The 13,502-nt window shown below is 49.7% G+C and overlaps 1 protein-coding gene and 1 non-coding gene across 2 annotated transcripts; both read right to left on the bottom strand.

Moving 5' to 3' along the window:
- Nucleotides 1-245: 245 nt before the first annotated feature.
- TRNAT-CGU lies at nt 246-317 on the bottom strand. Its single transcript has one exon. It is a non-coding gene; the product is annotated as a tRNA-Thr (tRNA).
- Nucleotides 318-10,727: 10,410 nt separating this feature from the next.
- On the bottom strand, nt 10,728-12,427 carry LOC102713991 (HMG1/2-like protein). The gene is made up of 7 exons (XM_006648861.3): nt 12,341-12,427; nt 12,119-12,208; nt 11,935-11,992; nt 11,802-11,846; nt 11,463-11,540; nt 11,276-11,380; nt 10,728-11,185 (listed from the first exon to the last, which is right to left on the bottom strand). Exons 1-7 carry the CDS (start codon nt 12,379-12,381, stop codon nt 11,165-11,167), a joined length of 438 nt encoding a protein of 145 aa, XP_006648924.1. The 5' UTR covers nt 12,382-12,427; the 3' UTR covers nt 10,728-11,164.
- Between the last annotated feature and the right edge of the window lie 1,075 nt (nt 12,428-13,502).

Below are 13,502 nucleotides of genomic sequence, written 5' to 3'. Positions count from 1 at the left end.
TGGAGGATTTATAAGGTGATAAAAGAAAGAAAGAAGGTTTTCTTACATATAGCCTTAACTGACGTGCTATTGGACTTGGCCCGTAGTGGTGCAGGTGCCAACAGCCCAACACAAACTAAAAGCCTCAAAGGCAGGCCGCAAAGGTCCCCTAAGCCTGAAGTCCTGATGGCCAAGTGCCTATCCGCGGCTGGCCACGTTCGTTTTTGCTGTTGGGACTTCGGATCAACACAAAACAAAACCGTATGAGCTCCCGGCGAGGATCGAACTCGCGACCTTTCGCTTACGAAGCGAACGCACTACCACTATGCTACGGAAGCAGGAACGGTAAGGTGTTGATGATTGTTATTTTAATTATAGTCCGTAATCTGAATCTCCTCTTTAGCCGTCGCTCTAAACACAAACTGTGGAGGGACGTTACAAGAACTCGGCAAGCAACTTCAATTGTCCCCAGTCCCCACCCACCTCTGACCGATGTTCGTGCCACTCGCGTCGCGTGCGATCCATATGTTTCCAACGCCTGTAGCTGTATAGGTCCAGGGGAAAGCATAACCACAAGGCTTGGGTGGGTAGCAATTAGCATCGATCAGACCAGATGTTGGAAACCATCCTATGTCGGGCCAATGCTTGCCAAAATTCTAGCCAAGAACACGACGATGCATGCACCAGCAGGCTGCCAAGTTCCAAATGAAGTTTACTGGCAATATTATTTTCTTTGATAAATGTCACTGTTTTAGATCAGTTATTTGTCGCGCCTGAAAAATACAACAACTTTGCTGGAGTCCGGTGTCCACGCTCGACACAGTTTGAGGGTTTCTTTCAAAAAAACCCTCAAATATAAGAACTTTTTGAGGGTTTCTTTCAAACATAAGAATGGAAAAAAAAAAAGACTAGAACACCCTATCAACCCAAATTTCATGAATTAGAGAAACACAATAAAATTGTACGAATAACTATTTGCATCGAGCATAGGAAAAATGTAGGAACTAGAAAAGAGATAGACATATTTTTTTCTCCAAGAGGTTGAACCTCATGTCGAAAATCCTTCAAAATGGAATAAGAAAGTCCTGAAATGTCACTGAAATAATGCAGGAGTATCATAACTCATAAGTATTACTGCTACCACCTTCCACCATCCCATCAAGACAATGCATGAGTGTGATAAGTATTAGTACTACCTCCATCCACAAAGATATTATTTTTTTACTACAAACACCTTACCTTTTAAGTAATTGTTGTAATGAAGTTTGATAAATGTTGTGTTCTTTCCCTAGATTAATCTCAGTTTTTTTTCAAACGGCTAAACAACTTGTTTTCCAAAGAATTTCTATATATTAATTTATCTTATCACATTTCTAAAGTAGATTTAATTTTCTATGAGTTAATCCCATCATTTATACTATTAAATAATATCATAAAATCATATAATCTTCTATCAAATATCAACAAAAGAATTCAGCCAAAGTGGAGAACATTTGCATCGGAATTTGAATTTTTTTTGGAACAAATACATTAGATTTGAAAAGGTAAAGAACATTATAGTCTTTATTGCTTTATATTGGTATATCGTCACGTCCAAAAATTTCCACCAAATTTCTGAACAATAGCATGTATTAAATCTCGGTTCAGGAATCAGTCCGAGTACACACTATGACAAATTAATACACAGTTACACGACTTAAAAACAAATAAAAACAATTATCTATCGAAATGCAGCGAAAAAGGAAAACAAACTAAACCATCTAATCTTCAGCTTCAGCTGGCGATGACAGCTCCACACCACAGGCATTCTCGACGGCAGACTGAACCTCACTTCAACCTTGCGGACGACCTTCTGACTGAAACTCTGGCACTTGCTCTGGTGGGGGAAAAATTAAGCAAGGCTGAGTACAAACCACCGTACTCAACAAGTAACACCCAAGAGAGGGAAAATAATGAATGCAATAGGGTGTCAAGGAACAGGCTAAGGTTAAATTGCACAAAGCCGCGGTAATTTAGCAAAATAGTAGATAAAATAGACTGAAATAAAAGTAAAGTACTCGAAAATAACCATTCACTGTTCAATGTTACACCACGTTGCAACAGGCCCAGACCGCTGTCAAACATTACACCATGTAGCGACAGGGTCAACCCTCTGTCCAACGTTACACCACGTTGCGACAGACCCAAACCACTGCCAACGTTACACCATGTTGCGCAGGGTCAAACCAGTTCCAAGATGAATCCAATTATAAAAGGTTCAACTAATCCTAGTGAATCTCAGTTCGCCCAATAACCGCGGGCACGGCTATTCGAATAGTTTTACTCTGCAGAGGTATACAACTTTACCCACAAGACATGGCTCCCAAGCATGTTACCATGCCCTAATATATCACCACGATACCTCAGTACGGAAACCATGATAAGACCTTTCACCTAACCCTCCCTAGACAATCGCACCACACTTCAGGTTTCGCCCCCTCCTTTACACCAAGGCGGGCAGCCCCCTCTTGGGCCTAGGTGAATCCGAAAGCAGCATAGGACCATCGTTACACCACGATTCCCATCCATACTCCATCACGCCCACCCTTGCCTGGGTACGTCGAATAGGGACAAGCTAGACTACAAGTCTCACCGTTGCCCATTCTGGCTTGTGGTTAGTACGTGTAATACTTCCAAGGTTTCCTGAGAACCGGTCCTCAATTGCTATGGGCACGACTCTCAAAACCATGCACCCACAATCCACCATAAGCAATATTTTAGTTGTATTTAATCCAAATCGAGAAATTAATCATGATCACAACCATTAAAGATCTATCAAAGTCTAATCAACAATTAAATAAGTGATAACAGGTGAGCTAGTTGGGCTAAGCATGGCTAAGCATTACCTAAGCCTATTTCTAGTCAAATTAACCCTAGGATGACAATAATAATAAGTGGGGATCAACGGGTATAAAGGTAAATGCCCAATAGATAAATACAATAAATAGATTTGCATAAAACAATGCATGTTTAAATGTAAAGCAGGGATTTTATAAACATGGGATCAATATGTTCAAAGAAGGGTGCCACTTGCCTTGCTCAGACCTACGAGGAACTTCAGCGATGACTTCGAGAACGAACGACGCTGCGACGGGGTCAAAATCTACGACAAACAAGGCAAAACAAGAAAAACAGGCTATAAAACTACTGAAACAGAGAAAGAAACTATTTTTAATGGATTCTTGGCATTTTCATGATTTAATGAAACTTGAATGGATCTAAACGGAGACTAGATGAATTACTTATGAATTTTAGAAGTTTTATGGGTGGTTAAACTAAACAGAAAACCTTACTGATTTATTGCGCAATTATTGGAGGCAATGATGTCAGTAGGGAGAGAGAGGGTGTGCTGCCAGGTGGGACCCACTAGCAGTGAAAGAGAGAGAGGGGCCAGTGGCTGACACGTGGGGCCCGCGGGGAGAGATAGAAAGGGGGTGAGATGGGAGACTGACCTGCGGGACCCGTGAGAGGGAATGATAGAGAGGCTGGCAGAGCGGGCCCACAGCTTGGGTGAGATAGGGAGAGAGTGACGGGTGGGCCCGGTGTGGCAGTGAGAGAGAACAGAGGAGGGGGAGGAGATGGCTCGGCCGAGCGGCGCGAGCGGGAGGCGGCAACGACAGTGGCCGGCGGTGCAAGGCGACGACGGTAGACGACCGGCGGTGGACGGCGGCGACCGGCGCGAGGGAGGTTGTGGCGGCGCGACACGATGATGACCGGCCAACCGGCGGCGACGGCCGACGGTGCCAAGTGGCGAGCGGCGACGCAACGCCGCGCGGGACGGCGACAATAGAAGAGGGCGGGCATGCGCGCGGGTGGCGGAGACAGCGAGGCCGAGCAGCGGCGGCTTGGCGCGCATGCGTGCGTGGCGGCTAAGCGGTGGCGCGGCGAGGGGAAAGTGAGGAGGAGAGGCGCAGGGGTCTTCACCGGTGACGCGGAGGGTGACAACAAGTCGGCGTCGATGAGGCGGAGGCGGTGACGCAGGTGGGTGGCGGCGCACGGCAACAGGCGGCGAGATCGATCGGCAGCGGGGCGATGGTGGCGCGGCGATGCTTGCAGAAAGATGCGGCGGCGGCGCGCAAGGAGAGGGGGTTTATAGGGGGGTGGCGTTGGCTAGGGCGCGGAGGTGGTTGTGACAGCTGGCGCGGACGTGGAGGAGGCGGGGAGGTTGTTAGCGGCGGCGTGGAATGCGGCCGACAGTTAGCGAGCGCGGGGCCGACGTGGCACGGAGAATCCACGGCGGTGGGTACGGCGGTTGCGACGCAGCCGTTGGGTCGGCGCGGGCGGAGCGGCGGGATCAGCGGCAACCGTTGTGGGCGACGGCGCGACCGGGGAAAGAGGAGCGGCGGTTGTGCCTACGAGAGGGAGCAAGGCGGCGGTGCACGGCGACGCATGTGGCACGAGCACGGCTCGGCGACAGCGTGGGGTGGGGGCGAGCAGCAGCGGCGTAGGGCACGGCCAGCGGCGCGGTCGTGAGCGGGTGCGAGCACGGCGGCGCAGCGAGGAGCGCGGCACAGTGCCAGCTCGGGCGGCGGGATGCGCACACGCGGCGGTAGCAGACGCGGCACGACCGACGGCGTGGCACGGCGACATAGGTGAGGTACGGACGGCGCGGCCAGACGGCGACAGCGAGGGAGGCGCGCCACAGCGGCGACGCGGCGAAGCAACGCGAGGCAGCACAACGCGACGGCGCTAGCGTCGCGGCGAGCACAAGGCAGGGAGCCGGCCAGGACGCGACGGAGAAGGCCGACCGGCGAGCGGCGATGCGAGGCGGTGGCTAAGTGGCACATGCGCGCGCGGCGACGGTTAGGCGGCGCGAACATGGAACAGTGAGGCGAGGTGGCAGCGCAATCCGACCGCGACGGTGAGACGGCTCGACGCGCGCAAGGAGGCGACGCAGCTTGGTGCTAGGGCACGGCGCGACAGAGGCGGCGCGTGACGCGGCTAGCAGCGGCGACAGAGGGTAGTGGCGCGGCGGCTAGGTGTGGCGGCGGCGTGGGCGCGCGCGTGCGTGCGGCGACAACCGACGCGGCAAGCGACAGCGTGGCTAACGGATAAGCGCGGCAACGCGCGGCTAGCGCACACGTGGCGTGGCGAAAGCGGGAGGTGGTTGGCGGCGGCGCGGGACGCGGCCAGGAAAAGCGGCTCGGTGGTTGCGCGCGGCCGTTGCGGGACACGGGCAGGTCGAGGCGGCACAGCGCGGATGCGCGGTGGCTAGCGGCACAGCACAAGGCGAGGGTGCGAAGCAGCTAGGCGCGGCGGCGAACACATGACGCGGCGCGGCGAACCCACAGCGTGACACGGTGACGCGACGACAACGCACGGCGACGGCCCGAGGCGGTGGGGTGGATGCAGCATGCGGAGGTGGAGTAGCAGCAGCTGACGCAACGCACGGTGGCCGGGTGGCTGCGGGCGCGCGAGGAAGATGGGTCCGACAGGTGGGGGCCATGTCACACCCAGAAATTCCTCACACGAATTTCTGAACTTAATTGTGTATTAAATTCCCTGTCCAGGACCAGCCAGGGTACACAAAAAGACAATGTTGATTACATTACCATCGTTCTTAGAAACAACTGAAAATTACACTTATTCTAGCGGAAATACAGCGGAAAGAAAAAGGTAGACTAGCTCCAGCGGGTACGGCTCCAGTCCACAGGCAACGCTTCGACGACGGAACAGCTCACTCCTGAGAGGCACCTCCATCGGACTCGACTTCTAGCTCTGGGGTGGGAAAGTTAAGCAAGGCTGAGTACAAACCACCGTACTCAACAAGTAACACGGACAAGGGGAAGATAAATGATGCATAGGGATTAACAAGGACAGGCTAAGGTTAGTTGCAATAAAGCAGCAGTTAAACAAATAACAGAGATTAAAAGAAATACAGGTAATTAAATACAGTAAAGGATAGGTAAATAGCAGTTGTAAAATACCACAACAATGTCCAACGTTACACCACGTTGCAACAGGCCCAACCACTACTCAACGTTACACCACGTTGCAGTAGTCCCGAGTGAGAAACCAATTACTCAAGTTATTTAAAGGTTCACTAATCACAGTGAGGTTGGGAGCTCGCCCGTAACCGTGGGCACGGCTATTCGAATAGTTTATACTCTGATCAGAGGTGTACTACTGTACCCACATGACACGACTCCACTACACTTGAACGTGTGCCGACATACCACCATGATATACCGGAAAGGAGACCGTGATTGGACCCGTTACACAACCCTCCCTATTTAATCGTACCACACTTCAGGTTTCACCCCCTCCTTTACACCAAGTCGGGCAGTCCCCTCTTGAGCCTTGGCAGATCCGGAAGCAGCAGAGGCTTTTGTTACACCACGATTACCCGTCCATACTACATCACGCCTACCCTTGCCACGGTACGTCAAATAGTTCGAAGTCATGCTTCAAATCCCACCTTACCCATTTCGGCATGTGGTTAGCACTTAATTACTTCCAGGGTTTCCCGTGAACCAGTCCTTAATTGCCATGGGTGCGACTCTCAAAACCATGCACCCACAGCCCGCCATTATCAATATTTTAGTTGACAGTAACCCGAACCGGGTAATGAAACAATATCTCAGCTATTCAGAACTAAGCATGATTAAAGGTGATCCCAATGAGCTATTTGTTCTAGGCGTGGCTAAGCATTACCCTAAGCCTAACTCTAATCAAGTTACCCCTGGTCCATCAACGAATAAAGTTGGATAAACAACGGCATAATAATAAGGTTTACCCGGAAAATAACATACAGTAACTACTTTAATTAAAACAATACATATTTAAATTAACAAAGCGGGAAATTTGCAATAATTGGTTCAATATGATCAAGATGAGTGTCACTTGCCTTGCTCTGGCCCTTGGGGAACTTCGGCGACGAACTCGAAGTAAACCGGCTCTTCGGCGGGGTCCGAATCTAAGCGACAAAGCACAAAAATAAATAAACAGGCACAAACTCTACTGAAACAGCAAAAGAAACTATTTTTAATGGATTCTTGACAATTTTATAAATTTAATGAAATTTGAATGGACGTAAACGGAGACTAGATGAATTACTTATGAATTTTAGAAGTTTTCTGGGTTTTTTAGCTAAACAGAAAAGTCCTAAATCAATTATTGCGCAATTAATGGGGCTGCTGACGTCAGCGAGGAGAGAGGAGGCTGACGGCTGACAGGTGGGGACCACCTGTCGGTGAGAGAGAGGGGGAGGGAGAGACTGACACGCGGGCCCGGGGAGGAGAGAGAGGAAGAGAGGCGCGGGGGCGACTGACGAGTGGGGCCCGCTCGTCAGCGAGGCTGGAACAGAGAGGAGGGGAGAGCGCGGTCGGCGGCGGGAGCTGCGGGCGGTGCGGCGGCGGCGGCGGCGGCGCACGGCGACGACGGCGCGACGACGACGACCGGCGTCCGGCGGTAGCGCGTGGCGCGAGACCGAGCGCGGCGCACGGCGACGACGACACGGGGGAGAGCTCGGCGGCGACAACCGGGCGACGAGCGCGAGTGGCGGCAGCATGACGACGGCGTCACGAAGGCGACGACGACCACAGCGAGTGGCGGCGAGGAGGAGCTCCGCACGCGTCCGGCGACGGCGTGCGGCTCGGCGGCGGTCGGCCGAGAAGGGGGAGAGAGAGGGGAGGAGGAAGGGGACTCCCACCGACGGCGGCGAACACGCGGGCGAGTCGGCGAGATCGAGGCGGAGATGGCGACGCGGGTAGTAACGGAAGATCGGCGGTGGCGATGGAGATCGATCGGCGACGGTGAGGAGACCGGGCGCGACGGCGACCGGGCGGCGAAGGAATGCCCGGCGCTGGGGATGTTCACCAGCGAAGATGAGGGCGGCAACCGGTCGGCGACGGCGGCGCGGAGGCGGTGACGCGGCTAGACGGCGGCGAAGGCGTCCGGTAGCGAGATTGAACGGCGGCGGCGAACAGCGACGGCGCGACGGCAGCTCGGGCGGAGACGGAAAGTGCACGACGGCGCGCGGCGGCTCGGGATTTATAGGGTGGCGGCGCCGGCTAGGGCAGGACGGAGGTTGGAGACCGAGTCGGGCACGACGCGGTCTCGGCGGCGGCCGATGCGGCGACGGCACGGACTCGGACTCGGCGCGGCGCGGCGCGGGCGCGCGGGCTGGCGGGTTTTCGGTCGCTGACAGGTGGGCCCTACCTGTCAGTGGCGCGAGGGAGGAGGGAGCGGCGACGGACTTCGCGGCGCGAGCGAGCGAGCTGGCTGGGCCGAAGCAGCGGCCCAGGCGGGGCGCGCGCGGGGAGGAGGCCGAAGGCCGGTCGGCTGGGCCGGCTCGGCTGGGCCGGCCCGGGAAGGAAGGAAAAGAAAAAGAAAAAGGAAAAAGAAAAGGAAGGAAGGAAAATTGGACTTCGGCCCAATTTGATAAGGAAGGGAAAAAGCAAGGAAAAAGGAGGGAAAAAGAAAAACCCCACTTTTGCCGAATTTTAAATTAATTTGTTTGATCAAATTTTATACTTCTGCAATTTGAATTTAAATCCAGTTAGTCGATTTGCGAGCCTCGATTTAACTGAGTTAATTTCTTTAGAGGGATTTTTTCTGAGTTAATTAAGCCAATTGTTATTTACGAATTCCTTTTACGATTTTAGGCTTAGGACAAAACTCCGGGTGTGACAGCCTACCTGTTGGTGTCCCGATGGGGAGGGAGGTGGCTTGGACTTGGTGCGCGCGAGGCGACAGTGGGCCGTGGCTCGGCCCACGCGTGGGAGAGAGGAGGGGCCGAAGGGAGAGAGGTGGAAGCGAGCAGAGCGGCCCGCGGCTGACGGTCGGCCCAGTGGAAGGGAAGGAGAGAGGAGTGGACAAGGGAGGCGATGGAGACTTCGAGCACGTGTTGGGCCACGACTCGGAAAATCGCAAACAGATAACGTATTCGCATAACAGAACCAAAACGTGCACGAATCAGATCCGAAACAAGAACCTGTGTACTGTTCGCGGGAAGGCGACGGGATTTAACGACCCGTTAAATTGAGATTTAACGACTCGCTAAACTGGAAACTAAACGATTTAACGTAAAACCAATCTACGTACGAAATTGAATTTCATATTGTAGATCAATCTCACACTAGCCAATAGATTAGAAAATCTAAGCAATTATACGGTAGATTAAAGATAGATTGATTCGCACGAGTAAAACATATGCGGACCTGAGATTTGGTGGAGAGATCAGCGACGGATTGCTGTTGTTCCTTGCTGTTCAGCTAGATAACCTAAACAATTAAACAGTAGATAAATTTAGATTGATTCGCAAGAATAAAATATTTGCGAACCTGAAGATCGGCGACATATTAGATCGGCTTTGGCAATTGCGAACAGGAAGCAGCAGGGCTGCTATGGCTTGCTGCGCAGCTGCTGGATAGGAGGCGGCAGGAGGCGGCTCGAGGAGCACGGGAGAGGAAGACAGGGAAAAGAGGCAAGGGTGTAGGAGGTATTTATAGGGGAGCTAAAGATAAATCTAGTTATCCATCCCCTATCAAAAGGGAATAGATAAGGTGTCAAAGGGATAAAACTAGAGTCCTAATTAATTGGAGTTAGTTTTACTGTGAGAGAGGAGGTGGTGGGCTGCTCACGGGCAGGAGAGGAGGAGGAGATCGTGCTCACGGGCAGGAGAGGAGGAGGAGATCGTGCACACGGGGGAGAGGCAGAGGAGCTTGGCAGGGAAAAAAAGGGAAAGGGGAAAAGAAAAGGAAAAAAGAGAGAAGGGGAAAAGAAGAAAAAGGAAGAAGGGGAAAAAAGAAATTGCCTCCAATTTTGCCGATTTTTATTAAGTTTATTTGAGTAAATTTTATTGATTGTAATTCAAGTTTAAATCATGTTAATGATTTAAAATGCTTTTCAGGACATTTTAGAATATCCAAAAAGCTTCCAATTAAATTAAATTAATTGCACTAAGTTTTCTCCTGAACTTTAATTAACAAATTATTTTTAATGTATTATTTCATTATTTTTGGCTTGGATAAAACTCAAGACGTGACATATATGTATAATGTAGCCTAAAAATAAAGACTTCTGTGGTGGAGGGCGTCCGCAGTATCATAGAACAACATTTGCTGCCATTGCTAGAATGAAGCTAGGTGAGGGTAGAAAACTCAAGAGGAATGAACCGTATAGAGTTATTTCTTGAAATCATGAACCGTATAGAGTTGGAAACCTGTACTCCTTGATTTTAATTTTTCAATTCGCCGTATTCAACCTTTTGTGCAAATATAAAAAATGAAGGTCACACTTGAAGTTTACAAAATAAATGATAATTACATAATTTTTCAAATAAGCCTGAGTGGTGGTCAAATTAACTTCAAATGCCGTGGTGGTTGTCAACTTAACTTCAAATGCCGTTTTGTGAACGTAACTTTAAAAGTCAAACAACTTCAAATGCCGCTTTGTGAACGTAAATTTAAAAGTCAAACAACATCAAATATTTAAACGAGGGAGTACCTTGCCGAGTACAGCCATCCAAATTCAAAACCGCGCCCAATACTTATTATCTTCCTCGTGGACTATGATGGTTGTGCAAAGAGTTCTTACCATATTTTTCAGTGTAAAATTTTAGTACTTGAGGTACCAAAATTTTAGAATTTTGCATTAAAATTTTGGGTATCTCAAGATATGGTAAAAGCTCTTATGCAAATCTTAGATGTTATATGGACCAGCAAGCAGTTCATGACAGTACCATTACAGAAGCTTACCGATCCAATGAACAATATATTTCCATCCTTCAACTATTAAACAGCCTCAGCTAGCATCTAACAAGGCTTGGCAATGAGACTGTGAGATTCACCTTATGTGTGAAAGTATGGTAAACATTAAACAGAAAGATGCATCGAACAAGTGTATTACACAGATGTAATGAACAATTAACGAAAAGAAAATTAGCTGAATAGCCACTAGATTAGCGGATGAAACAAAGTTGTAACATAAGGGGTTAGCAAAAGAAAAGCACCAGAACAGCAGGCAGCATTCAGGCTTTTTCTTTGCTAATCCACCATAGAAAAACATTGGAGTACCATAATTCTAAAGGGTCCCCTTCAACACACGCACCCCTACTCCCAACAACTTTGGGTCAAAGATAGCAAACTAGTAAGCTAATCGTGGACCTAGAACACAGTTTGCTACCTCATGCCCCTGGATCTATTTACTCATCTTCCTCATTTTCCTGCAAAGATCAAATGAGAAAAGGATCATTAAAACACCAATTGCTGCAACAAGATAAAAAAAACCGCACCAAATGCTTAACGCCTTATACCTCGTCGCTGGCACCATCCTGCTCGTCATCAACCTCAGACTTTGACTTGTCAGAGCCTTCACCCTCGTCGTTCTGAGTCTTAGCTTTCTTTGAGCTCGTGCTCTCCTGGAGGAATTCAAGAAGTCCAATTAGAGCCTAACACATGACCGATTCTGCAATTAAGAATTCACAATTACTTAACCATCACCTTCTTATCGAAGTTGGCTTTGGTCTTCTCGTAGTCCTGCTTCTTTTGTCCAGCCTTGTCCACATAAGGTGCCTTCTCCTAATAAAATTTAACACAAAAAGCCAAAAACATTTGGCACATCAATCACCACCCACGGTAGGTAGTACAACTCAATTTTTTTGAAGGTTTTAATTTAACTGTATTTAGGAGCAATTCAAACTTTTCAAACAAACAGACCAGAACAATCATTAAACAGTACTTTAATGATACCCACATACCAGGAATGCTAAAAAAACAGATGTCCACAGTTAATACAAACAAATGGGAGTACTAATTTGAGCAGTGCAAAGAAAAACTCACTTCCTCAGACATTGCTCGCCATTTTCCCCCTGCAGCCTTGCTCACCTAAATGAGCCAACAGAGGGAAAAAAAATGAGACATCTACAGCGGCTAAAAGGTGACGAAAAAAAGAGGATAGTGTCAGGTAGCTCACAGCGGCAACACTCTTGTTGTCAGGGTGCGCTGCCTGGTACTCCTGCCTGAACTCAGACCTGCAAAAATAAAACCCAGAAAATATTAAAATTTAACAAAATCACCAGGAATTTAACAAAAGAAACAGAAAACAGATCTGTAGATCTGAACAGAGCAATACGTAGGCGAGGGAGCGGGAAACTCACATGAAGACGAAGAAAGCGGACGGCGGGCGCTTGGGCTTGCCGCTCGCGGCGGCCTTCTTCCGCTTCCCGGCGCCGCCGGCGGCCTTGAGCCTGCAACAACACCACCAACACCAAACGCAAACCCTAGATGTGAACCCCGTTCAACCACCACAGACACCCTCTACTCCACCGGTCCACCCACACACATACATACACAGAGAGCAAGGAGGAGATTGATCTTACCTGCCCTCGCCCTTCTTGGAGGCGTCGGCCTTGCCCTTCATGGCTGTGGAGAGATCGCCGACTCGGCGGTGCGACTGCGCTAGGGTTTTGCGGGGGGGGGGGGGGGACAGGGGTGCAGCGGCGGAGGGGCGGGGTTTGGGAGGCGGCGCAACGCGGGGTGGGGGGGGGGCGCGTTGGTTTTGGTTGGGTGTGGAGCGGCGCTGCGCGGTGCGTGGCCGCGTGGGTGTGCGTGAAAGCGAAATAAAATAGGACAGCGACGGGCTGGGCGCTGTACCTGCGACGCGTGGGTCGGTTGTTGGATCGGTTCTTTTGGAAACGGGACGAAGCGGGCTGGGCCGCGCCGGGTAGGGAGTAGCCCAACTTTGTGGGCAATCGCCGTCAAAACCGATCTATTTGGGCCTTCCGAAGAATAATCACCGGAGAGATGAGGCGAGAAAAGCCCGGTCGCTATAACGGTGAATTTTTAAGATGTCTGGATTTTTCCCACGCAGATAGAGTTTGATTTCATATAATAAAACTTTAAAAGAAATTCTGTTATCTATAGGTACTATTGTATATATATATATATATAGTATTTTTGGATACATAAACAACTTTTAACTTATATTTCTATAAAAGTTCTCTATAACATTTTAGATTCTGTTTAAATATGTTTGGATTGATTTGGTACATAACATTTAGCTTATATTTCTATATTTGTATTATATATCAATATCGATCGATCTATCTCGTTATAATCTGAATCCACCGTTATCTACCGATCAATCTATCTCGCCATTATCTATATGCCAGCGCGGTCTCCAAAGTGCAAATGAAACAACATTGATCAGTTCATCTCCTGGCCTGCCGTTTGGAACACTGAGATCTGAAAAACCAGGTGCTCAGGCTTGTACATTGCCGCGACATGCGCCATGTGCTCCTCGCCAGGCCAGGAGTAGCCTCCCTCGGCAAGGTTCCGCACCGCGCTGAGTAGGGCCTCGTCTCGTTGTTCCTCTCCACGTCTAGGTCCTTTATGCCTCCCCCTTTTAATATGTGAACAGCAGAAGACAAGCGATGCACGTAGCTGGAAGGACATTGATCTATCTGCTCATATAGTATAGGAGAGAGTCAAGAGGAAGTGTTCGCCGTGCTTGCTCGATCTGCTCTCTGGCTTAGTTACTCG

This window comes from Oryza brachyantha, chromosome 2 (assembly GCF_000231095.2).
Source record: "Oryza brachyantha chromosome 2, ObraRS2, whole genome shotgun sequence".
Classification (NCBI taxonomy): domain Eukaryota; kingdom Viridiplantae; phylum Streptophyta; class Magnoliopsida; order Poales; family Poaceae; genus Oryza; species Oryza brachyantha.
This window is presented reverse-complemented; position numbering and strand designations above follow the sequence as displayed.

Excerpts from the sequence above, each read along its gene's own strand:
- LOC102713991 (XM_006648861.3), bottom strand. The coding sequence starts at position 12,381 with ATGAAGGGCAAGGCCGACGCCTCCAAGAAGGGCGAGGGCAG. Across the intron at positions 11,993-12,118 it reads TCCGCTTTCTTCGTCTTCAT|GTCTGAGTTCAGGCAGGAGT; the intron begins GTGAGTTTCCCG and ends TTATTTTTGCAG. Across the intron at positions 11,186-11,275 it reads AGGATGGTGCCAGCGACGAG|GAAAATGAGGAAGATGAGTA; the intron begins GTATAAGGCGTT and ends TGATCTTTGCAG.